Source organism: Parasteatoda tepidariorum, chromosome 7 (assembly GCF_982258835.1).
Source record: "Parasteatoda tepidariorum strain Cologne lab strain chromosome 7, Ptep-v5.0, whole genome shotgun sequence".
NCBI lineage: Eukaryota > Metazoa > Arthropoda > Arachnida > Araneae > Theridiidae > Parasteatoda > Parasteatoda tepidariorum.
The window spans coordinates 66,625,854-66,652,657 of NC_141761.1; the positions used below are offsets into that span (position 1 = coordinate 66,625,854).

Below are 26,804 nucleotides of genomic sequence, written 5' to 3' on the forward strand. Positions count from 1 at the left end.
CTTTAATATGGTATATTTTTGTTAAATTAATAATTGTTAAATTAATAAGAAAAATGGAATGATTTAGTTACTACTTCTTTAAGTAATTCATGCCATACATTATTTAAAATATGTAATTAAATTTGACATTCGGTTAAAAAGAAAAATTCATATTTATGTTACAAAATAAATATTACATATATGGTATGCAATACCACACTTACTAGGAAACACTTGTTAAAGAAAGTTAATCAAATGTTCCCTCCAACGGAAAAAAATTGTATCAAATTTGCTTTCTGTTGCTAGTTAGCAGAAGAAAAAATAGATAAAATATGCAATTTTATTTTAGTTGATTTTCTCACGGTTACAAAGCAACGGACATATCCAAGAAGAAATTTACCCCTGACAACCTAGAGAGTTTTATTGTTAGTGGTTCAGAACTAGGACTGGGCGATATTAGAAATTTATATATCGTGATGCATCGTCAGTTTTACATCTCGATATAGCGATGTATCGCGATATAGTATTTTTGAATTTCATTTACCTGTAAGGTACAGAAAGTCAGATTTTTATCAAAACTCCATACTCAGATTGATTTAAATCAATTTATAAATTTGAAGATTTATATGTTTTGCTTAGGAAAGATATTAAAAAAATTGACTACAATGTACAAATCATACTTAAAATATTTATTGAAAAGTTTGTTAAGAAATTCATAATACGCATATATGTATTTTCACATTTATAAATAAAAAAAAAGTTTTGTTAAAAAAAAAACTTATCTAATTAATGAAGAAACTCTTCTTTTAAATAATAGATTGCGTTCAGAAGAAGGTAACAGCGGCGATCACGAAGTTAGTCCCACTGAAAATAATCTACAAGAAATGATATCAACTCGCGACAAAGTAAACTAAGAGGTGCGAAAACGAACATGCCAGATCACGATATATGTTCTCAAAACTCTGATTCTGATTCTACAGCTCATCAATCAAGGCCATTTCAACATAACGAAACGAACATCGTCTTCCACAGCGCGAGTCGACATCGGAACGTAAGAGAAGATCCTTGCGTGTCTTATATCAGTACATCGTTTTGTGCTTGTCGTCTTTACTCAACGACTTAAATCAGATTTCTGATGCATAAGAAATCTGATGCATCAAATTTCTGATGCATCGCCTGGAACGAAATTCGCTGTATCGGCTTGCCGATATATGCGTTAAATCGATATGTCTCGATATATCGTTTTATAGCCCAGTCCTATTCAAAACTCATTGTAATGTAATGCCCCCAAAGGTGTCACAGACTAGAAAAATTCACGCACAGTTGCATAGTGGAGTATCGTTCTATGTTAGAATGATTACTACTCACCACTATTACTTTGATTTAACTCAGTCGTTTCCAACTGGCGGCCAGGGGGCCGCATCCGGCCCGCGAAGCCTTTTTTTGTGGCCCGCGAGCTAAAATATATTAGTTGTCATTTTTTTGCAGACAATATTCGTACAAAATCTATATGGGTTTAAAATAGTTTTCTCATTAATAAAAACCTAATTTCTTCCTTTCTGTGAAATTTCTCATACCAACGGTGCAAAAAAAAATATTTCTCAGGTTTTGCATCCAAGGAAGTATTTATTCAAGTATAAAAATAATCGTGTATGTTGTCCTTTTTTATTTCATTTTATCGGATTTTGTGAATATAATTTAGCATGTGTGTTTAGAAATATTCTCGAATAAATTCTCCGATTTAACTTTTTGAAACCACTCATTTTGGACGAAAATATTGACACACACTTTTGAAAATTTTAAATTTAAAATGTAACTATCTATTCTCTGGTGGTTGCATCAGACAAACCTCAATTTTGTTACTGAACATTTTGTGTGCTACTATGTAAGTTTTAATACCAATTAGTATACGTACGTAATTAGTATTAGTCTTAACAATTAGATATCTGTTGCACATTAATTGTTTAATACATGGGTGCACATTAAAGTTATCGTAGCCCGAATTTTTTAATATTCAATTAAATATTTTTAAAAATATACCTCTTACTTTAATTTCTAATTCAATACTTTTTTTTTTGTACAACTTGGTAAAAATCTGACAGTAATATTTAATGTTCCTTCAAACATGAAAGAGTCCTACATAAAATTTTGATAAAGTTGTGGCCCGCCATTTGATTTGTGTTTTTAATTGTGGCCCCTGGCCTCATGTAAGTTGGAAACCCCTGATCTAACTCGTGATAGTATTGTGAGCGCATGCACCAATGCTTAAGTCAGTTTGCATCTCTTTGCATATCTACTTAAATGTGTTGCTATAGCACATTTTCCAACCTTCCGAATAAACTTCACGTTTGTGCAGTGTGAATTTAGTTAAGCTGAAGGAAAAAATTCATCGAACGAATTGGGGTGCTAAATCTCTCTAACAGTGATGTCTTACACTCTTTCTTCCGTCAGATTAACATCCTCCCTAAGCTTAACCAGATTTAAATTGCATAAGTGTGGATCATTGCTAAAATGAATTCCAGACCGCGTGTAATCACGCATTAGTATAGATTGAGTAACTCGCAAATAATCAAGTCAAATGATTAATTGATAGTAATAATACTGCTATTCCGAAATTACAATATACAACTATCCGGTGGACGTTTGCACGTGGTTAAGTTAGACATAGCTAGTTTTCGTTTGTTTTTGAGAAAACGCTAAGCTGCTTCTAATTTTAACTTTATCTACACATTACATCCAACGTATGGCAATATAGATGATTACGTAGGGAAATATAGATGATTCCTACATAGCACACAATAAAAAAACATTCCTACATAGCACACAATAAAAAAGTCACATAAAACGCTACGCTTAGCGGAATATTTTAATATCCATTGCATGTCCCAAACTGCTTACCTAATCTTACAACTTTTGTGTCTTGTTTTAGACATTAAACCATTATTAAAATGATTTCATTAAAAATTCGATGTTTTCTAAGAACGTAACAAATTAATGCCATATAATTATTAATAAAAACTTATTAAATATAATAATATAAATGTAAACAGTAGTTTTGACTTATTTCCCTTTTGATCAAAAATCGAAAAGAAATAACTCTTTTTGATTCGCTAGAAAGCCCACAAGTTCTGAAGCAGATCCCAGGGGTACTTCTTTTTAGTAATTCGGAATTACCAACGTGTAAGAAAATACGATGTGAAAGATAATCCAACGAAGTTAAAGGAAACATCTGCGTTAAAAAAGCGTGAAAAGAATTGAGGAAATAAAAAAGACAATATATATCGAGATTCTATTCCCTGATGACGTTAAAAATTGAAAATTCGTCAAATAAATTTCGTATTAGTTTACTACCTTTAATTTATTTCATTATTTCTTTAGTGTTTTCTTTTAAAACCATTGCAAGAAACACGCATCGTAAGAAATCTTACTAAATTATTCTTTAAATTTGCTTATTTTATAGGTATTATTTTGCGTTGACGGGGAAATGAAAAACTTTGTTTTGAAAATAAATGCTTTAAAAAAAGAAATTATCGTAAATTATGTAGACATGATAATAAAGCTGAAACTATGTAACCCGGATCAAACAACACAACAACTGCGTGTAAGGCTAATTAGTGTTTAACTATAATCAACTAGTAATGCTATTTACATAAACCAAAACTAGCAAACTTGTATCTTTCCTCTTACAAATAGCAAACAAAACTGGCAGCATATTTGTTTACTATTTTGAACAGTTATATAGCTGTTAAAACACAAAATAATTCAAATTCCTTTTAAAGAGATTAAAACTCAAAAGGGGCGAGAGACGAAGAGATTATTGAACTGATGAACAATATCCGATTGGAGATAAAAGGAGGACCATATTGTAACCAAGCTAACTTAAAAGTTGTAGTAAATCATATGCAACTTTATATCACCTCAATTTTTGAAACTGTATGACTTTTAAGTTAAAAGGTGGGTTTTTTTCCTTTCTTCACCTGCCAAGAAACCTCTTCCGCGCATGATTACTCTCTTAGAAACTTTGTGTTCCACATCTTATTCTATATCTCATGTAATAATGATGTACTGTCCGTGGCCAAATTATTAGACGCACTATAAGATTCTATGTAAAATCTTAATTATCAGATGATACTATACAGCTTTATTGTTTTTATGTGACTGAAACCGGTTTCTACTTGTTTACACTAGTGTATCAATTGGTTAAATTTGGCGATAAATAATATAAATTTGGCGATAGGATAAATTAGACGATATATTATATAAATATAGAATATTTATTATATCAATCATTATATTAGTACATTATAATAATTAGATCAAATTATTAGACGCACTGTAGTTTTTTTAATAATTACATGATTTGCACGAGTTTATATGCAATACTTTTATATTTAAACATACATGTAATGGGTTTTTATTCAGGAGATTTTTTATATTTATACTTTGTATTTATTTTAAACGTATTGTATTACATTGTTAACCAATTGATACAGGAGCACAAACGAATGCAAACAGGCATCATCCGAGTAAAAACAATACAGCTGTATAGTATCACCTGATACTTATAATTTCACACAGAATCTTATAGAGAATCTAATAATATGCCCAGAGACTGTATATCTATTAATCGAAAGAGTTCTATGTCTCTTAATCAAGATTGCTTTATTTGTATTTATTGCGTTGCCTCTTGTTGTATCTAAGCCAAACATTTGGCAATCATTTATACTAAATGACATTATTACAACTTTCATAAATGCATTAGTTACAACTGAAGAAAAGGATTTTTATTTCATTCACTATAAATTAAACAGCGTTTTTTAATTGAGTTTTGAATGTCGTATTCCTTGACGAATATACGGGATGGGGTGTTCCAAAAAATAACCAACAATTTTAAAAATAAAATTTTAAAAAGTGAATGATCTATAATGATCTATAAAGATATGGTTTACTGTATTCTGTTTAAAAAGCTAGGTTTCTATTATCACCACATTTTAAAATTAGTTCATGTTTTTGTCAACAGAGGGTGCGCTGCTAACTAAATAATGTTTTCAAAATAACCTCCATTTACAGAGATAATGCCACTCAATCTAAAGATAAACTAAACAGACACTCTCGCAAATTTTCCAGTTGCAGCTGTCTGATGCGCAGTAAAGTCTAATACGCACTAGTTTTTCTTTTCCTAACAGCAGCAAAATCTATCCGCAAACTATGTTAAATGCAGAGTATTAGACAGGATTTTGAGAGGCTGTTCTAGAGATCGTGTCCGATAGAAATGTCACTCGTTTTTCTTCTTATTTGTTGTATTAAATCCTCAGAAAATGTTCGTAGAAGGAAACAGAAATTTTGTTAAGTTTGATTTTAAGTTTGTTGTTAAAGCTTCCGAAAAATATCAATCATGTAACATGCACACCTTTTGAATGTTGCTGCAATCATTTTTTTAACTTAAATTAGCTTCGTCTATCATTAAGAAAAGAAAATTCTACCTCGGTTAAATTTTCTTTTAATACTATTTCTTATATAACCAGTTAACTTTATTGCATCATCTGGTTTTACTGACTGTATAAAACCCAAAAGAAATATGTCTCTGAAATGCAAAAAATAATTCTATATCGCTTGATCGTCATAAAAATCTAAAGATGGCGGTCTTAATCATGAACATTCCAATCCATTTACAGCAGGAGGCCCGAAATGGCGCTATCCGCCAGCTATTTGTCTTTTCATTTAAAATGAAGGAACAAAAGACGCTTCAGTGAACGGAATCTGTCGTTTAATTGGATTAGAAGGGTGGCACTTTTTCTTTGTCCGAAAGTTGGCGAGATGCTCATAGATGGCACAAAATTGCAACATAGTTAGGATAGAAAGTTTATGAAAGAGATAGTAAAGTAAGATAACTACAAATATTGTGGGGAAAATTATGTCTAGCAGAAGACACATAAACTCTTATAAGAAATAATTCTTTTTCTAACTTTTTCATAGAAGCACGCTAAAGTTCTCTTTTTTATTTTGAAAATAATAAACATACTTTATATTTATGGGAAGTTAGTATTTAATCCAGTTACAGTTGTCTAGTCACAAAGAGTTATCTAATCAGCACACCACATTCAAATTTCGCGTGAAAAACTTATTATTTATTTCTGGTTATTAATTCAATAGGGAGGTGGTTAATTACTTGACTAAAAACTTCATTCGCTTCAAAAATATATTAATTGAAGAAATAATTGTCGGTATGTTTCAAGCGCTCAAAAGTAGGCGGCCATTTTCAAGACTTGCCAGACGTGAATGAGAAGAAGCGAAAGTGATTTGAAATTTAAAACTTAAGGTTGCCAACAAATAAAAGAAAAAATGTACGAAGTAAATAAAAGTACCGTATCTTACTGTACTTAAAGATGCGTATTTTGAGATGCGTATGCGTCATTTGAGAGGAAAAAATTTCCTTCTTAGATGCGAAATATTTTTGTTCCTGAATTGGGTATCTCCCTTGTCTTACAAACCTAAACTTAACCGATGACTGGTGTAAAATACCATCTTATCCATACCAAGTTGATTATTTTATTTGGCTTAAAATTCTCTCTGTTAGAAGCAAACCCATATTACGATTATAGCCACATCTCAACCAATTGATCATTTAGTAATTTTCATGTTATGATAGTACTGCAGATAGATGAAACAATCGCGCATTTAATTACCCGCAACAACCTGACTTTCATCAAGAAACCAAATTGACTGAAAAGTAATAGTGAGGGCAGGCGCGAGCAGGTATTTGCATAAATGGATATATATTAAACTAAACTCAGCTGCGTGACAGCCCTTAAGGGCCAAGGCCTACTGTGCCCATCTCAGTTTTCCTGACCTTGGGCTCTGGGGTGCAGGAGCAGATGTTCCGGTCAGGTGGTCAGCGGAACGCGGAACCCCCAGTGTTTAGTTCCCAAGCATGCTTGGTACTCATTTATCGACCCACTGAAGGGATGAAAAGCTGAGTCAACCTTGCCCGGCCCGAGGATCGAACCAGGGACCTGCGGCACGACAGCGCGAAGCGCTACCGCTCAGCCACCGGGCGTCGGATATATATTAACTTAGATAAAAAAAATAAAATTGAATATATTAGCTTAAAACAATACAACTTATACAACTTAAATAGAATATATTAACTTAAATAGAAAACTGCTCATCATTCGAAATCGATAAAAAACATTTAAATATAGCTCATCAAAAATTTTCAGAGGCCACCATTTTGAACGACCTCTATTATTGTTATGGTCTAAATCGGAGATGTCCTCCCCTCCAAAATTGAAACTTCACATGTGTGGTACAAGTTTCATGCCGCTATCATTAAAGAAATGCTTCATACATATATTTAAGCAATTTGCCACACTATAATAATTATTACATTAATTTTTACTTTGAATAAATTTTTGTAAAATTTAACTGCCTAATAATCTTATTAGATATTAAACTATTACTTTGCAAATTAAAATCTTTAGCATAAAAGTCATTAGTTTGACTATTTTAATTGACAGCATGTGAAATTAAGATAAGTGTAAAATTCGGGGTACTGCTCTTTATTTTTCTTTAAACATTATAGAACTAATCAGTTTATTTATTTAGTTACAGTTTTGCAGTTTCACGTATCTTTTGCATGAGCATGAGATTTTGTAATTATTAAATCTAAAACTTTTTTACCTAGGGTTGTGTCTAAAGCAAATAGTGCAAATATCAAATTTCAGTATGCAGAAATAATTAAATAGTTAACATAAGTTAAGATAATTATATAATTTCAAAATATCGTGTTACAGTATAATTATATAATTTCGAAACATATTTTTTTAAATGAAACCTTAGAATTTTTTTCTTGTTTCACAACATGAATGAACATGTCACTAGTATAAATTCGTTTTCATTCCCCAATTTGAAATTAAATATCCCATTTAAAATAAAATTAATATAAATATTTGCTTATGAAATCAAACGAAGTAAGCAATTTTTCAAACATTATAAACCATTGAAAACAAGATCTTGGAATTAAACATATCAATTTTAAAAATATGTTTTGAAAAACATTTTTAACGGCCTTTTCAGATAAATATTGATGAATATTGGGTCTATTTTTAACTTACATTTATCTTGTTGGAATAAGAGCAAAACATATTCATTTTCAACATGTTTGTTTCGAAATGTCAAACGACATCATGAAAGTGGTTGATGGAAGAATGATGGAATCAAATGATTTAACTTTTATTTTTTAATTTAAGAATTTAGGGGAAAAGGTTCTAAAATACCATTTTTGAAGAAATTGGGATTTCTTCTGGTAAATATCTTGTCCACTTAATAGTAGAACATTTATTTATTATCGGAAGTCTTTATATTTATTAAATCGTAGTGGAGAAAAGTACTCACTAAACAGAATGTAATTTTTTTGGAGTGAAGGAGGGTTCTAAGTGTATCTGGCAAAGAAACAATCAGCAAAATTTTTTATTATATATATATATATATATATATATATATATATATATATATATATATATATATATATATATATATATATATATATATATATATATATATGTAGTGCCAGTTCCAATCTATAATACCAGTTCCTGTGCTGTAAGCTGATCTAGCTAGAGGTCCAACCAGATTATGACAGATTATGTAAGCTGTAAGTTAGACCCCGTGCGAATTTCCCAAAGACACGAGAGACACGGGAGCGCGTAATGGAACTAACAAAAAAGGGAGACGCTGATGAATTCCAAAGAGGGGCAGCGATGATGACTTTTTTTAACTTCACGATGACGAACTCATTTATTTTGTGTTATTTCTGTGTTTGTTTATCGTCCATCTTTATGTAAATTTAGCGTTTAATATATGTTTTGTTAAAGTACAGTGTCTCTCATTTTCAAAGACGACCACTCATGCCGTCCCCACAAAATCAGAAATGGTTTCAAGAACAAATTGATGGTGAAGAAATTAGATTGAGAAAAAATTGCTAGTGAAAAGAAAATTATTGGCGAAAAAAATTGGATGCCGAATGGTTTCATTCTTGTGAAAGTAAGTGACGGAATGGCGTTGTGATGAAACTTTCGTTTTTTTTTATTTCATCTCTGCAACTACAATTGGGGTACGTATCGTACATTTGTGACATCTACATTTATTATTAGACTTTTATTCATTAATCAAAAATGATTCTTAACGATATTAAGCAAGTAAGCAAAGCATTGAAAAATTTTAAGAAAGACAAAATAAGACTTTTACCTAAATTTATTTTCGATGTAGAAGGCGATCGTTCAAACAGAAAGCGATTAAGAAATTTTACTGGTTTCAGTTTTACTTTAGACAGCGAAGAATTTCAAAATAAATTAAAAAATATTGAAAAAGAATTCACTCTTAACCAACTTATAACTCTTTCCAATATTCTAAATATTTCGTATGAAGGCAATGAAACCGAAATTGCAATAAACATGTTGACGTTATTAATGGATTTGAATAAACTGGCAGAGCTCGCCAATAGCGCCAACGCGTCTAGTTCAGAGTCGGACGAAGACATAAGCGATCCTCAAAGTGAAACTGAGCCTTTGATTAAAGAGAAGGAACACAATTTTCCAGTGCAGAGAAATGATGAAAATAAAAACAGTAATTCGTGTTTAAAAGATAAAAATAATTCCTGTAGAAATTTCGAATTTCAAAATGTTGCTATTAATTATTCTGATATCGAAAGTACTATTTCTAAGTATAATGCAGGATCGCATGAAAATATTGTTCATTGGATCGAACATTTCGAAAATATTTCAAAATTGTTTAATTTGTCAGATTTACAAAAATTTATTTTTGCCAGAAGATCTCTTGGTGGTAACGCCTCTTTATTTGTCAGAACTGTACCGGAAATAAATTCATGGCGAAAATTAAAAGAAGCTTTGATTGACGAATTTTCTTTTGAAATTAATTCTGCCAATTTGCATGATCTTTTAAGTAGACGAAAAATGAAGGATTGTGAATCGGCTCAAGAATATTATTTAAAGATGAAAGAGATCTGTAATTTCGGAAAAATAAACGATGCTGCTTTTATGCATTATGTAATTAAGGGGATTAACGATAAGCATGAAAACAAAATTGTTTTGTACGGCTGCAAAAATTTGTCCGAATTTAAAGAGAAACTTAAAGTTTATGAAATAATAAAAAGTGATTCCGCAAAGAGTAAAAATGCTTTCGATAAAATCAGAACAAAACATGACTTTGATTGTAAATATAATTATTATGATAGAACAAAAGCAAAATATGATGATAGGTATAATGTAAGAAAAGATGTTTCAAATAGGAATAAAAATAAATATGAAAATAATAATGAAAAGATAAGGTATAATACTGATGTTGAAACTTTTAATAATAAATTGTGTTACAATTGTGGTTCAAGAAATCATATTTCAAAATATTGCAGACATAAAGATAAGGGTTTAAAGATTTTTAAATGTGAAGCGTTTGGACACAAAGATTCGCAATGTCTAAAATCAAATGCAAAAACGGAAGTTGCTACTTTAAATGTTAGTGTAGAGCCAAAGTTGTTTAAAATGGTAACGGTTGATAACTTAACTGTGAAGTCTTTGATTGATACAGGAAGTCAAGCCACTTTAATCAAAAGATCAATTTTTAATAATTTAAACTCCAAAGAACTATTTCCATTTAATTCTACTCTAAGCGGATTTGGTAAATCAAAAGTGACTCCTTTAGGTTATTTTAAAGAAAGTATTAAAATTGACGATTTCAAATATTTGGCTGAAATATGTGTTGTAGAAAATGATATGATGCCGTATGACGCTATTATAGGCCTTAATGTCTTAATGCACGGTGAAACAATAATCAATGAGAAGGGTATCACAATTAAAAATAAAATTCCGTGTTTTGATGAAGTAAACTATTTGTCTATTTTACCAATCGATCTTACTATATCTGATGAAGTTGAAATTAACATAGATCCTTGTGTTCCTAATGTTTTAAAAAATAAGTTACAACAATTAGTTTTCGATTATGCGCCAGATAAACTTAAGACAACTAATGTGGAAATGAACATTTTGGTTAAAAGTCAGGAACCGATATTTCACCAGCCACTTAGATTGCCGTTTTCTGAAAAGAAGACTGTTGAAGCTCAAGTCGTTGAATGGTTAAAACAAGGAATAGTGGAGCCTAGTTCTTCCGAATATTGTAGTCCCGTTGTAATAGTTAAGAAAAAAGACGGATGTCCTCGTATTTGCATAGATTATAGAAAATTAAATAAGATATTTGTCAAAGATAGATTTCCCCTCCCATTAATTGAAGACATTTTAGATAGACTACAAGACTCGAAAATTTTCAGTACAATTGATCTTAAGAACGGATTCCTACATGTCGATGTAAATAAAGATAGTAGAAAATACACTTCATTTGTGACACATGAAGGACAATATCAATTTCTTAAAGTTCCTTTTGGACTATGCAACTCTCCCGCTGTATTTCAAAGATACATAAATACCATTTTCCGAACTTTGATTAATGAGGGTACAGTTTTACCATATTTAGACGACATTATAATTCTGTCTTCCTCCCTTGAAGAAGGTATTGAACGACTTAATCGGGTTTTAAATATTGCTAGTGAATATGGACTTAATATTAATTTCAAGAAGTCCCATTTCTTAAAGAAGCGCATTGAATTTTTAGGTCATGTGATAGAGGATGGAAAAATATTCCCATCTACCTTGAAAACCAAGGCAGTTCTTAACTTTCCGGAGCCAACAAATTTGAAAAAAATTCATAGTTTTTTGGGATTGACCGGATACTTCAGAAAATTTTTTCCGAACTATTCTATAATAGCTAGACCGCTGAGTGACCTCCTAAAAAAAGATCATAAGTTTAAGTTTAGCATTGAAGAAAAGAAAGCGTTTAATCAATTAAAATCTTTGTTAGCCCAAAATCCTGTTCTTTCAATATATAACCCTAAATACGAAACCGAGTTACACACAGACGCCAGCTTAGAAGGATATGCTGCCATTTTAATGCAAAAACCCCCTGATGAAAAACATTTTCACCCCACTTACTATATGAGTAGAAAAACGACTGATGCTGAAAAAAAGTATTCCAGCTACGAACTTGAAGCTCTTGCTATCGTAGAAGCCCTCAAGAAATTTCGCATCTATCTGTTAGGTATTCCATTCAAAATAATTACTGACTGTGCTGCTTTTGAAAAGACTATGTCAAAACGAGATTTGTCGACTCGTGTAGCTCGTTGGGCACTTTTGCTGCAAGAATTCCACTACATAATTGAGCATCGTTCTGGAAATAAGATGGCTCACGTAGACGCCCTTAGCCGATCTCCAAGTAATGTATTTTGTGTTACCATCGATAATATTTTACCAAGACTCAGGTCACCCCAAAATAAAGATACTGGAATTAAGACTATAAAAGAACTACTTAAAATTTCGAATTATGAAGACCCTGAGCATTAAGTGTGCTTGTATTGTGCAATATGGCAAGGCTCTAAAGTGATGTTGCCCGAAAAGCCCAAGGCATGTATCTTTTACATGTATCTTGGGGGGCGAGTGGTACCAAAAAAGAAGAAAAATAATTTTATAAAATAGAAGTTCATGCCAACCGCTGTGCTTGAGAAGAAGAAAATATATAAATTTATAATATCGTTTTAAATAAACCTGTTGAAGTTCTTATTCTTGTCAATATTACACTAAGAAAAAATATATGGTCAAAACTAGCAGAATAAGGTTAAATTTATCGTGTTACTAACGTGTACTCACTCTCTCTAACACCAAAAAGAACGAAAATTTAAACGAATCACTTTGCTAGTGACTTTTTGTAAAATCAACCATATACATGCCTAAGACACTAAGGTCCATTGAAGTAACTCTAAAAAATCGAATTTGAATTTTAAGGTAAAATTATCACACACTTTTTGTCACTTACGACATTTCTCTATTTCTCTGTACTTTTAATAAATATGTTCGAAAAATATTTTTTAAATTCAAAACATCTGGAAGAATTTCGTTCATTAAAGATATGTTCCAACATCAAACCTATCTCTAATATTTGCATTTTTATCAATTTTAAGAAAATATTTCTGAATTATATTTATTGCAAAAACTTTCCTTTTTCCTTTACAAATATTTTGGATATTTAGAGAATATTTGAATGTGACCAAATCAATATCTATTATGTATGTTCTAAATATACTTAGAACTGAAGAACACATATTCAATTAACATTCACTTTTAATTCGAAAAACGTTTAGTTTAATTTAAATAATTAAAAACTACCTATGATTAACAGAATCCAATACTCTTCACTTGTGCAAAACAATAATACTTTACATCATATATCAACGAAATAAAGAAAATATAAAATTAATATAATCTAAATATCCAAGTGTTCGAATAAGCTGGACATCTATGCTTTTACGATAATAAAATATTCCGAGTAGATCCAAGTCGAATTTGGATCTACTAGCGGCCAATGATGTAGGGCGTCATCCTTCTTCTGAACTATTTGACAATAGACGCCTTTGATTGATCTGGGCGGCGTCCCTTGGATCTCTATACCTTCCACCCTTGCTAACTGATAACCCTAATATCCGTATACTTAGATTCGAAGTAGAGATGCTTAGTTACACCTAGATGTGAATAAATGCCAGAAAACGCTGATCAATCATCTAGTCAATAGGATATTAAGTGATATTGCTTTGATGGAACAAGTTATTTTCAATTTATATATGTAATTTGTGTTTATATATTTTTTGAATGAATAAAATTGCCTTAAGAATTTCAATAATAGATTAAAAGCACTCATTAACCTGAACATTTACATTAAACTCTGGCTCAGTATTATATATATATATATATATATATATATATATATATATATATATATATATATATATATATATATATATATATATATATATATATATATATATATATATATATATATATATATATATATATATATATATATATATATATATATATATATATATATATATATATATATATATATATATATATATATATATATATATATATATATATATATATATATATATATATATATATATATATATATATATATATATATATATATTGTATATATATACAGACATAGGGGAGAGTGGGTTAAGTCCAGGTAGTGGGTCCTCGACTGCGTCCCGAAAAAACTCTGAAATGCTTTATACTAGTCAAGAAGAAGGATCTACCATATTTGCATGTTGTTGATTAATTCACGGCGTCTGTGTAGATAAGTTTGTTTTACTATTTTAACTCTCTAATGCTCGCTTGTTTTTTAACTAGCTTTATTTATTGGTTATTACATTTAAAAAATAATTTTTAGTTCAATTCATTATACGTTTACTAAAGATTCAAAACTTTAAAAAAAATAAGGATTTAGTCTAATAATAGCACTGTTCTATTACGTTTCTATATAACCTGTGCTTTCGGGGTAAAACCGGGTAATTCCCCGTTTGCCCCAACCCCTTGATGTGCATTAACGGTTTCTTCATCGTTTAGTTTTAAAAGCTTGATTATCTCATTCTGCCAACTAATATTTTTTAAATTGTATTAACGTAATTCATTAAAACCGAAAAATAATAAAGGAAATAATATTTATTCCCTCAATTGTAATAACCTTTTTAACCATTTTATTCTTTGTATTATTCTTTTAAAAGAGGTTACTAATGGACTCTATCAACAATTTTTTGACTGTTGGATTTTACTAACTCGTTTTTTTATTAAAAAATAGCAAAAATAAATAATATTATATATAATTAACTTAGGTGAACAGAAACGTTGCTGTTATTCCAGTAAAGATTTTATTTTCCCTTTAACAAGTGTCTTGGTTTGCACAATAGCTAGATAATCAATAGAATAATTGATTTAGACCCATTATTGATAAAAGATACACGGAAACATAAAAGTTGCCGAAAACAGAACAGTAACTATTTAAATGAATACTTTTTCATGTATATAAATATCAAAAATATTTTCATATTTCGTATTTCGAAACACAATTATTCGCATAGATTTTTAGAAGTTTTATGAATTTTTTTAACTTTTACCTTACAACAATTTAGCTAATTATATTATTAATACTAGATTATAAATAAAGTAATGAAATAAAAAAAGGAGTTAATGTTTCAAAATTGAGATAGTTTTTTAAAGATTTTTGAAACTGACCAAATGTTAAATTATTCCTTTAAAAAAACAAAAAAACACTTATTTTGATGTCAACAAAATGATTTATCAACGATTTTTACCAATGTTTTTTTCAGGGATTACATATCTTCCTTGAATTTTCCTAATTTTTTCTTTACACCTCATGAAGCAAAATGGAACAAGAAAGACACAAACGTTTTATAATTTAATTTTTTCTTAAATTTTATTTTAATCAGAAATAAAAGTAAGAATATAATTCTTGTTTTCGGATTAATGAGTTACTGGAGGAAATGGAAAAGGAAAATCTTTTGTTTCCATACATTTATATTTCGAAATTATTTCTAGATAAATGATAGGTTTCTAAATTGGTAACGAAGCAATTTTATCTCGCTAGTCTGCTTTTCAAAAGAGAATAAAATTACCATATTTTAATCCGATTTAATAAAAACCTTAATCTTTTTTCATGATTGTAAAATCGTCATTGACTTTTGAAATTCCCCCCAAAAATATAGTATCAATAGTTGCATTTTATATTGTATTATATGCAATAAAATACTTAATAAATTGTATTTTATTTTAATTTCTTAAACTTTATTTAATTATTATTATTATCTATATTTATTTTTTAATGCAAATGGCGTTCTTTTATGAGAAGATACAAATCAATTTTAATGACAGTTGGTATCATAATATTATCTCTCTATTCTAAAAAAAAGTTTTTGCAGTTAATTTTGTCCCCTGAAAAACTTTTTAACTACGTGATGAAAATCTAAGATTAAGGAATCAATTCATTCAGAATCTTTCAGGGAAGACATTTAGGGCATTCAAATCTTTTGCATAATTTTAAATTTTTATTTATTTTAGTTTTAAAGCACGATTTTGCAGTTAATAATGAAGAATAACCGCCGTTCACAACAGCCAATCACATGTCTGAAAACGGCAAGCTTAAAAAAGCGATTTACAAGTCTGAATTTTCTTTTTCAGAGATGCAACCAATCACAAAATAGTTAGAATTTCATTCTTCAGTTTTACAACATCTCAACTTATTTCGTATTGATATATTGATTAATCTGATTATTTGTTTTCTAAAACGTTAATTCGTAAGTTTAATCTGGTTTTAAATCTTAATTCGATTTGTTTATTTACAAGTAATGCCTAAAAAGAAAAGACCTAACATTACTAAAAAGTCGCAACTCAATGCGAAAGCTAATTGAAAGCGGGAAAAACGTAAACTTCATAGTATAGAAGAATTAAATGTGTTAAAAATATATTCATTTCTTTGGGACAAAGTCTGTATTATTGTGATTATCATTTTTTTTAAACAAGTTTCATATTAAGATTATATCTGCACATTGATGTTAATTTCTGACAATTTTGGCTCATTTAGAGAACAAATAGGACATAGAAGGAACTGTAGTCAACGAAAAAAAGTGACATTGATATTGACACACTGCTTATTCTGCATTTAAGAAAATTAATTCTTTTCGATGATAACAGTTAATATTCAGTTTAATATTGAAATATATGAAATCAAAGCATTCTTGGTTTTGCGAAGCAAACCAAGCAAGAATTGCGAAGCAATTCTCCGGGGGTTGGCGAGCGTCAGCGAGCAGGGGGCGGAGCCCTCTAGTGTTAGCAAAAAATTAACTTCAGCTTTTAGTGTGAAATGAAACTCAAATTTTTCTGTACAAAAAATGAACTTTAATCAGCCAAATATCGTTTATTTGTTTAAACAACCATTTCCTATTCTTCTACCAAAATATTGATCTTTCGGGAAACAGACGTTACAGACGAAACGTATGTCTCATATCACAAAAAGTTCAAACACAGCGAAACGTAACACTCATAGCACAAATCCAATAACACATGCAATCAACACTCATAGAACTTCTGGTTTTTATCTGCAAAATAGTCATCCACAAGTGTGATTTTAGGTTATCGATATTACTGTAATTTTTAATATTTAAAAAGCTTTCTCAACTTCGAAATAAATGATAACCCTATGGTGGTAGATCTTAGCTTTATGGTGATCGCAAATCACCACGGAACGGAATCGTGTTCCACCACGATAATGTGGGGCCTCAAACATCTTTTGCAATACCTATGAAATAATTGGAATTTGGTGGAAAAGTGATATTTTCCGTAATTTTCAAATATACGAATATTTTTTTGTGCATTTTCTTATGGATAAGAAAATAATGGAAATGTAGAACGAACAAATAAAAGAATCGGATGTATAAAAAAAGGTTACAACAGAAAAGTCTAGAACTAAAGCTGGAAATTTTCACCAACCCGTATTTTAAAGTTTTTCTTCATAAAATAAATGTTTCCAGGCTTTTTCTGATTGAATTATTTATAATTACAACCGACAATCACCTCAGCTCACGGCTCTGGAAATGATGCTTCCTACCTTTTTTGTCAGAAAAATTACATATTTAGTTTATTTAAAAAGAATAGTTTTTAAAGTTTTTATTCTATGCTACTTTTACGTAATTTTTAATGGCAAACCCTATCGACTTAGCTTACTAAAAAAAATTTCAGTTCTTTCAATACGTTGAAATATTTCAGAATGCATCATCGCTGCTTACATGAAAACCAAAGCAATGAAATGGATATTTTAAGACATAAAGTCTTTCTTTGTGTGGAAATGTGTATCATGTAGCAATATATAAGTATTCAGTTAGCAACTAAATAATTACCGAGCATTTTTTTTGAAGTTCAAAGAATGGAATCATTCCAATTTGTCATTCCAGTTCTATTATTGTTTGACTCGATTTTTCTTCCGAAAGTTGGTTTATTATCCCTTCGTCGAACGGGACTGCCAGAAAAGGGTACATCTTCGAGGTTAATATTTTTATTTTCTAAATTAGCATACCAATAACCAGCGATGTTTTTCAGCTATGGCACCCTTTCCATACGCAGCACAAACATCACGAGCAACCTTTTTGGTCTGTGAATCTCGATTAAAAGCACAGTAACGGAGGTGTTAAAAATGCTGACTTACGTTTGACTGGACATTCCATTTTAATGATGTGAAAATTTAATCATAAATTATCTCGAACAATAAAAGATAACGTAGATGCCGGTAGAACAAATCATCCTCTTTCAAATGATGTAAAGAATTAGGCCTGAAGCATTTTATGAAGCACTGCATTTAAAAAAAATGTCGTAAATAGTTTCACCCAATATGTAACGACAAAACTCTATAAACTGAGTATTTTTTTTAAAGAAATGTGCCTTTGTAATATCAGTGCTGCGTTTCTTTTAAAATGTAAAAAAAAATCTAATTTAATTTAAATGAAAAGCAGTAAATTTTCAAAACCTTTATTTATGACTATTTCAAAACAGGAGTTCCTTAAACAAATATTAAAACGGAGATATCACAAACATTAAATGCTCTTAAAGTTTGAACCAACTCCCAAATGAAATTTCATCCATTAGAGACATTAGTAAAGCAGACTCTCAAATGGGAAATGTCTGCGGAATTAAATTACTTTATAACTATTGAAACTTGTAGATATGCTACACCTTTATACAAGTTAGTCTTTAATAGAGTTTAAAACTGTTTATTAAACTAAGTTTAAGCACATAAATGAAGTCAAATAGATAGCCTTTTGAAATACATTCTGATATTTCGCCAAATTTCTCCATGGCAAACTGAAAACTGTCATTCCAGAATTTTCCTACAATCAACCAGTTATTGATATTTAAACTATGTGGCATTTTCTATTAATATATTGGGAGTACAAATTAGTTCTGTCCGTTAAGTTAGTTCCTCAAAATAAAATTTTTATGTTACTTACTGGGCATGTCATTCTACTCTCTCTCTCTTTACATATATATATATATATATATATATATATATATATATATATATATATATATATATATATATATATATATATATATATATATATATATATATATATAAAACACATGGATCAATAAGTTCCGAGACTAACCCAGAGATGGCGCTCGTAGTAAACCAGTAACCAGGTCTTTCTAGAGTACTAACCTTTCCTTGAAACGTGTCAAAATTTTAAGTCGATCGGACCAGAAACAGCTGAGTTATCGAGGTTGGAGTAAAGTCGTTTTATAATTTGTTTAAAAAATGGAAAAAACAGAGTTTCGTGTTCTGATAAAACATTGTTTTTTAATGGGTAAAAACACCGTGCAAGCGAAACAATGGATTGACAAATGTTACCCGGACTCTTGTCCATCAAAAGCAACGATTTGTCGGTGGTTTGCCGAGTTTAAACGTGGTCGTACCGACACAAATGACGCGGAACGCTCGGGTAGACCTGTGGAAGCCGTTACACCGGAAAATGTGAGTGAAGTGACAAAAATTATAATGAAAGATCGTAAAGTGAAGCTCCGTGAGATTGCTGAGATGACACAGATATCATATGGAAGTGTATTTACTATCCTTCATGAAAAATTGAGCATGAAAAAGGTTTTTTCCAAGTGGGTGCCGCGATTGCTTTCGATGGAACAAAAACAGCAACGAGTCGATGATTCAGAAAGTTGTTTATCGCTATTTACTCGCAACAAAAAAGATTTCTTGCGTCGTTACGTGACATGCACATGCAGAGAAAAAAAATCCTTTTTCACCAAGACAATGCACCCTGCCACAAGTCGATGAAAACAATGGCAAAATTGAACGAATTGGGCTTTGATCTGCTTCCCCACCCCTCATACTCGCCAGATTTAGCCCCCAGTGACTACTGGCTCTTTGCTGATCTTAAAAAAGTGCTCCAGGGAAAAAGATTTGGCTCAAATGAGGAGGTCATCGCTGAAACTGAAGCTTATTTTGAAGCGAAAGATAATTTTTTTTATAAACATGATATTGAAAAATTGGAAAAGCGTTGGAACGATTGTATCACCCTAAAAGGTGATTATGTTGATGAATAAAAAAAAATTTTGCAAAAAAAATGTTGTTTTCATTGTTAGTCTCGGGACTTATTGATCCATGTGTTATATATATATAATATATATATAATATATATATACATATATTAAAAAGACAAGACAAAACAAAAGAGTAAAAAGAAATGTGAATGATAAATAGGGACGAAACAAGCTTTAAGTATCAAAAAATCCTTTGTTCTGACGTAAAATCATTTTGTTAATATGTCAATCGTAACAAAATAAACGATTACCTGGATTTGAAAAAAGTATCAATTTTACTTGAAAAAACATGTATTAAATTTAAGAATATAGAATGAGTACACAATAAGAATTAATAAATGAGAAGTAATTTTACTTGTTAACAGCAAGTATAATAACGATAACCTTTTCAAACTGCAAGGGGATTTTACCTCTCTTGGAACTTTTCCAATTTTTAAAAAAAAATCCATATAAATAATATTTGGCATTATAATTAATATCTGCAAACATTTAATCCCTTTCTCTTTTTTTTTATTTTATTTAATAAATTTTTTTTACGTTTGACATGAAGTCAAGTATGAACTTTTAAAGTAAAAAATCTGACGAGATATAAATTTTTAGACAATGAATAAAAATCATTAATTAAAGAGGGAAGCAAATTCCGGAAAAAGGCAAACATTTAAAACTAAAAAAAACTTTCGAACAAATTACGTTTCCAAAAAAATTCTAATATTAAATTTATAGTTGAAAATGCTTAGAAATGGATGGAATGGAATGAACGAACAAAAAATTAACCTAAGTTTATTTTATCCAACAGTTTCAATATCCCCAGTCCATTTTCTCCAAAATGCAATACGTAACTGTTTTTCTTTTTCAATTTCTTTATTTTTTTAACATTAAATGTACTAGCACCTATTGAATCACCATTTCTTAATGGTGCTTATTTACGAAAAGAGGGAATAGCAAAATGATTAAAATCAATACTTCAGTTAACTGACGCTGTTTATTTTTTTCACGCCTATAAAAAATAATTAAATAGTATATGATATTTCAATGTTATTACTGTTATTAAAAGCTAATCGATTATTTTCTTGATTGGAATCACCGATTTTAATATACATCTTTTCCTGCCATTACATCTTAGATATAAATATAAGTTTCAAGATCAAATGGATCTACCAAATTCTACTGAGCTTTATAAGCTCAGTAGGCGAAATAATAACTCTGGGGAACAAAAATTTTTTTGTTGCCTTTTTACAAATATTTGATCTTGTCTGTTTCGGGGGTGGGGATTTCGAATATGAAATTAGTTTTGCTTTTAACGCTGCAGATTTTTTCTAAAAATGACATTTTTAGACTATTTTTATGCCAAAATGAACAAGTTTAAAAATGTCAAATAATTATTACAGGTGGTCGAACAAATGTTGCGGCAAATTCACTGATGAATTAGGATGCATTACCAGGATTAAAATTGCATATAAACCCATGCCCACAATTGTGGTACGCGGCTAGGTGAGCTTCACTATTGTGACCTGTTCAGAAGCACATGAGGAAACATTTCATAATAGGGAAGCACCCCTAGCGACGTTGGACCACATTTCCGGACAAAGGTTCGTACACAGTTTATATCCTGGTGAAGTGCCCTAATACCCCTACAAGTTTTTGTCGCATTTGATCCCCGGTAATAATTATATAATGATTTTAAACTTGTACATTTCGACAAAAAATAGACTAAATACTTTATTTAAAAGAAAACTGCAGCTTGGAGAATGAAGCCGATATTATATTTACAATTGGAGAGGAGAAAATATTTAAGATCCGTTAAAAAATTCACCCTATTGTAATCCATGATAATAATAGCTCCATAAAATTATTAGTTGTAACACAATTATTATATTAATTTGTGTAAACGAAATCCCCATTTCTTTACAATAATCAAATTATGGTAAATTTAACTCCTTTTATCATAATATCTATCACATCCTCGAGATTTTTTATTTTTCATAGTTTCTACGCAAACACAGTTTTCTATCTTTTCAAGGTGCTTTCTAACAGTTGTGAATGGCATGTGTAGAGACCACAGTAATAAGTAGAAAAATAATTTGCTCGATTAATTTAATGCTTAATGGAAAGATAAGAGCGCTTTTTGTCAAAAAGTGCATTTTCTCAAAATATTTTAAGAGTTTTAGCAAAATCTATATCACCAGGTATGAAATATTTGTTTCTTTCTTTTCGATGTATTTTAGAAATGGAATGGAAAACTAAGTGGTCAACTTACTTATGTAAATAGGAAAAGGGAACATGAAATTCAAAGAAAATATCGCCATACATTTCTGAAATGGACGAGAATGTTTTCCTTCTACTCTTCTTCTTCTTTTAAGGCAATATTGGTTTCATTTTTAAAAAAGTTTAAATTTCAAGCTTAGATAAAAGACATTTCGTACTACTTTTAAGTATTTTTAGGATTTTAAATTATAAAACTTTTAAGGAGTTTCAATAATTGGAGTGCTTTTTGTTTAATTGGTTTGAAGCTTTAATGATTGGTATTGATTGTATCTTAAGAGTCATTTTGCTTTAAACCAAAAATTAATATAATTATAAATGGATGATGCACCTCCTCTTTTCGGACGAGGAAATATCCAATTTTTTTTAATATTATTTTTAAGGATTATCATGTGTTATTACTTACCCCCGTGGCCCATGAATTCTAGATAAAGGTATACAAAGTTTCTATGAAAGTTGGAGGAAGATATTTGTCAAAGTTTATTAAGGAAATTAATAAAAAATTGGAACTGTTCCCAACAATTCTGTAAAGTCACTACTTATGGAGGCTTTCAGACATTACCGTAGACACGGTGTTGACAAAGTTGCTAGAATTTTCAACAATTTTTTAACTTATTAAAAGAAAAGAAAATGCATAAAAGCACAAATGATAAAGATAAGAAAAATCGACAATGGTATCGGTAATCCAACATTATTTGTTATGCTACAACAAGTATACTTTAACGTGTAATACTTCTGATATTATAACAAGTATTGAAAATATTATATTATAACAAGTATAGTGTAGCAAGTATTGAAAATATTATATTATAGCAAGTATAATATAACAAGTATTGAAAATATTATATTATAACAAGTATAATATAACAAGTATTGAAAATATTATATTATAACAAGTATAACATAACAAGTATTGAAAATATTATAACAAGTATACTTACAAGTATTGCATGTTATGCTATAAAAAGTCCCTATAATAATCATTGCTTTTATATAATATGGCAATTAAGTGCCTTTAAGGTTGTGCATAAGTGCATAAGTGCCTTTATAGGTTGTGTTCTTTTCTATAGAAGATAACCTCTGATCATTGGTTTATTATTTCGTCACGATAAATGAAGATTTCTTGTTGTTGGGAAAAACTGAAACCAAAGTAGGCAAAAGATGAAATTTTGAAAAATGCATCTTTATACCAAATCTGTGTCAAATTAGCAGATATCTTCGATATGATTAGTTTTCAATGTACAGAATAATTTTCAAAATATATAAATTAAATATTAACACACAATTTCACAATTAATGGAATAAACAAGGAATTAAAAAGTCTGAAAACAATAAAAAGATTTTTTTCTTTTTTTACAGATACAAATAAATTATCTATTAAAAGTTTTAATTACACAACAAGCTTATATATTTACCAAAATAATAATAAAATTTTCCATATAAATTCAATATCTGAAAAGGTATTTTACTTATTCTGTATAAAAAAAAATTGCGCTGAGATAAGGAAATAAATAAAATATACGTTCACACGACTCTTTCTCGACGAATTGATTATTAAAAACTTTGCTTAGATCGACAAAATTTCTACAATAAAAGCCAGAAAATACTTTTTGGAATAAACCCCACCCTTCATCTTTTGAAGAGTATTCATCCTTTTAATGTGACCCTCTCCTATCGTGCTGAGACATTCGAAAGATTCGCTTTTAAATCGCCCATTTTGCGAAACTAACAGATCTTAAAGGAAGATTACGCTAAGTGGCTCTGTCAGGTAGAAATGGAAGCTTGTTGATAATAATAAGATTTTTTAATGGTTTGCTTCATTTAAACTGTTTTTAAATTTTATTTACGATAAATATTGCATTTAAAATTGCGGAAAACCTAAATACTCGAAAGGAAATATTTAAAAAAAATTATAACATTGATAAACACTTTTAATCTTTTAAGCTTTGAGAATAATTTATATAAAGTATATTTGTTTTATCTTTAAAATAGTTTTTTAGGTATATGTTTCATTATATAAAACTAAACATACAGTAATTTAATGTTTGACACATAACTAATGAATAATTAGTGAACATATGATAAATAATCTATATAGATAATAAAATGAAGAATTTGTGTGTACCTACGAAACATACAAATTTTTCATTTTATTAAAGGTACGTAGGTACTTAAAATGTGGCATAAATTGTAAATATAAAAAAATTATTTTCGATTTTTTTTTAAATTATACATTTTTCCACACGTTTTTTAATTTCATTTTTGTTATTTTTCGATAATTCTGCTCTTTGAAACCTATCAACTTCAAACGAACATCCTAGAACTCTATTTTATTTTTTCATCTCAAATTTCAGACTTTTTTCTTCAGAATAAAAATCTTATTTTACCTTAGGAAAACTTTTTCTATTTAAAGAAAATTATGCATAATTTGAGAAACACTTGTTATTCAACATATTTTTCCCTGATTTTTTTTAATTGTGATATCTTTAAAATCTATATAGTCGATATTAAGATCGAATTTTGATAAACTTATGCAGCAAACTTTCCCCTTTCATTTGAGACCCAAAAGAAGAAACGCAAATAATTACTTTTTATTAATTTTGACGACTTTTAATTAATTTTTAAACATATAGAAAAGGAAAAATTTCTGATTCCCTCTAAAACCATCTGTACCGTTGACGCCAGATTATTTCATCTCTCGGGCAATGCATGCGTATAGGATCGAAAAAGGGAGCGATCACTAGTGCTGGGCGATATTGGAATTATTAATACTGCTATATATCATCGGACAATGTCAATATTTTGCGATATACTGCAATACTCAATATTTTTGATGTTACTAATTTACCTTTTTTTTATAATGGACAAAATTTCGTTTTAATCTTTCCTTTACCATCAGCAGGTAATCCAAAATACTGCAAAATTTTTCTTTTCGCCGCAGATTTTGATACCAACTGGTGGGTTTTCTTTTTTTCGTTAGTTCATTTTCAAACACTCATGAACGATTTTCTTTATTTTGGTTTAACTATTTCGAAATAGATATATGAGCCAGTACTCGTATTTTACTGTCATCGTCCCCAAGTAGGGCGAAGCAAAGCAGAGAACTGCTTAGTCTCCAATATCCTTGCACGGAAGGGATGTTTCTCATGATATCATCATTTGTTGCTATTTTTTGATATTATCATTTGATAACTTTTTGGATATTATAGTTTTCTGCTATTCAGATTAAATGGAGAATTATTTTGATCTTTTAGGCGGAAAGTGTGTTTCAGAGAATAGGTCTCATTATGCATCCTCACTAATTTCATATAAATACAAGTATTAAGGCAAAGAACAATTATGTAGAAATCAGAATTCTTTTAAAACAAAACTAGCACTACTTTCTTTTCATATAAATATATCAATTCAAATGCAAATGTAAATGCTCCCGAAGGCAGCAGGGTCAATGAGGAGCCATGAAGCGTTGAGTTCTGAAAGCAGCGGATTCAGTGTGAGGGCGCGACGCGTTGACTTCATGAAGACGGGAGACAAACGGCGACGCCAATGTAGGTGAACCAGCTGATCGTCTTAGGTGGCTATAATAATAAATTTGTGTAACAGATATGAATAAAAAGTTTAAAAAGTTAGTTAAAATATAACAAAAAATATGTTTATGCTTATTCGGATAAAAAGATTATTGTCACCATTAAGTGATAAAAGGGAATAAACATAGAAGGAACAAATATTATTATTTTATTTTCTAATGTCAGGATATATAATATAGATTTTAGGATTTCAAGTTAATTTTAAAACCTATTCAGAGGTTAATCAATTTTAATCATTGTAGATTTTCAGATTAACTACAATTAACAATCAAGGATATTAGTTACAATAAATTAATAATAAAAAATAAATAAAATAAGAAATGTTTTACTCACAAAAGCCATGTTTCTTACAATTTTCAATACATTTTGAAACAAATATTTTTAGCGCTTTTTTGATAACTTAATATGCCGATAGTTTACTTAAAAATATAATTTTTAAAATTAACAACTGTATTCAGTATTTTAATAGATCAATATACCTCCATATACTTTTCATTTCTGCTCATATCAAATTTCAAAAAGTTAAGTGACAGACAAGAAATTTTAATAATATGGTATGAATTTTGGAAAATTACATTGTACAAAGAAATGTTCTTTTTAGTAGTTGTCTTGCTCTTTATCATCTACAGAATCCATTTATTTCTCATTCGCTGGGAACCTAATCCAATAAAATCGTGTCAAGTCGAATGATTAAGTTTTGATTGCTTTGTCACCAAAAAGGTGCTCGCATAGTAAGTCAATAAAAGTAATCTTACTTTACCCAAAATAGGAATTGATAAATGATTATTTCCTTCAAGCGATATATTCACGAGTATATTACTATTATTATTTTTTTATATTTCAGTTCAAAATTTACTGATTTATTTTTGTTTCATATTAAATTATATGAAACTTTCAGAAA

At 29.5% G+C, this 26,804-nt stretch overlaps 1 protein-coding gene across 1 annotated transcript; it reads left to right on the top strand.

Annotated features, from left to right (window-relative positions):
- Nucleotides 1-19,305: 19,305 nt before the first annotated feature.
- Nucleotides 19,306-19,791, top strand: LOC147807210 (protein GVQW3-like). The gene has a single exon (XM_087168827.1). It carries the CDS (start codon nt 19,306-19,308, stop codon nt 19,789-19,791), a length of 486 nt encoding a protein of 161 aa, XP_087024953.1.
- The last annotated feature ends 7,013 nt before the right edge of the window (nt 19,792-26,804 follow it).

Bases quoted from the DNA above. Each gene is read 5' to 3' on its own strand.
- LOC147807210 (XM_087168827.1), top strand. From the start codon at position 19,306: ATGGGTAAAAACACCGTGCAAGCGAAACAATGGATTGACAAATGTTAC.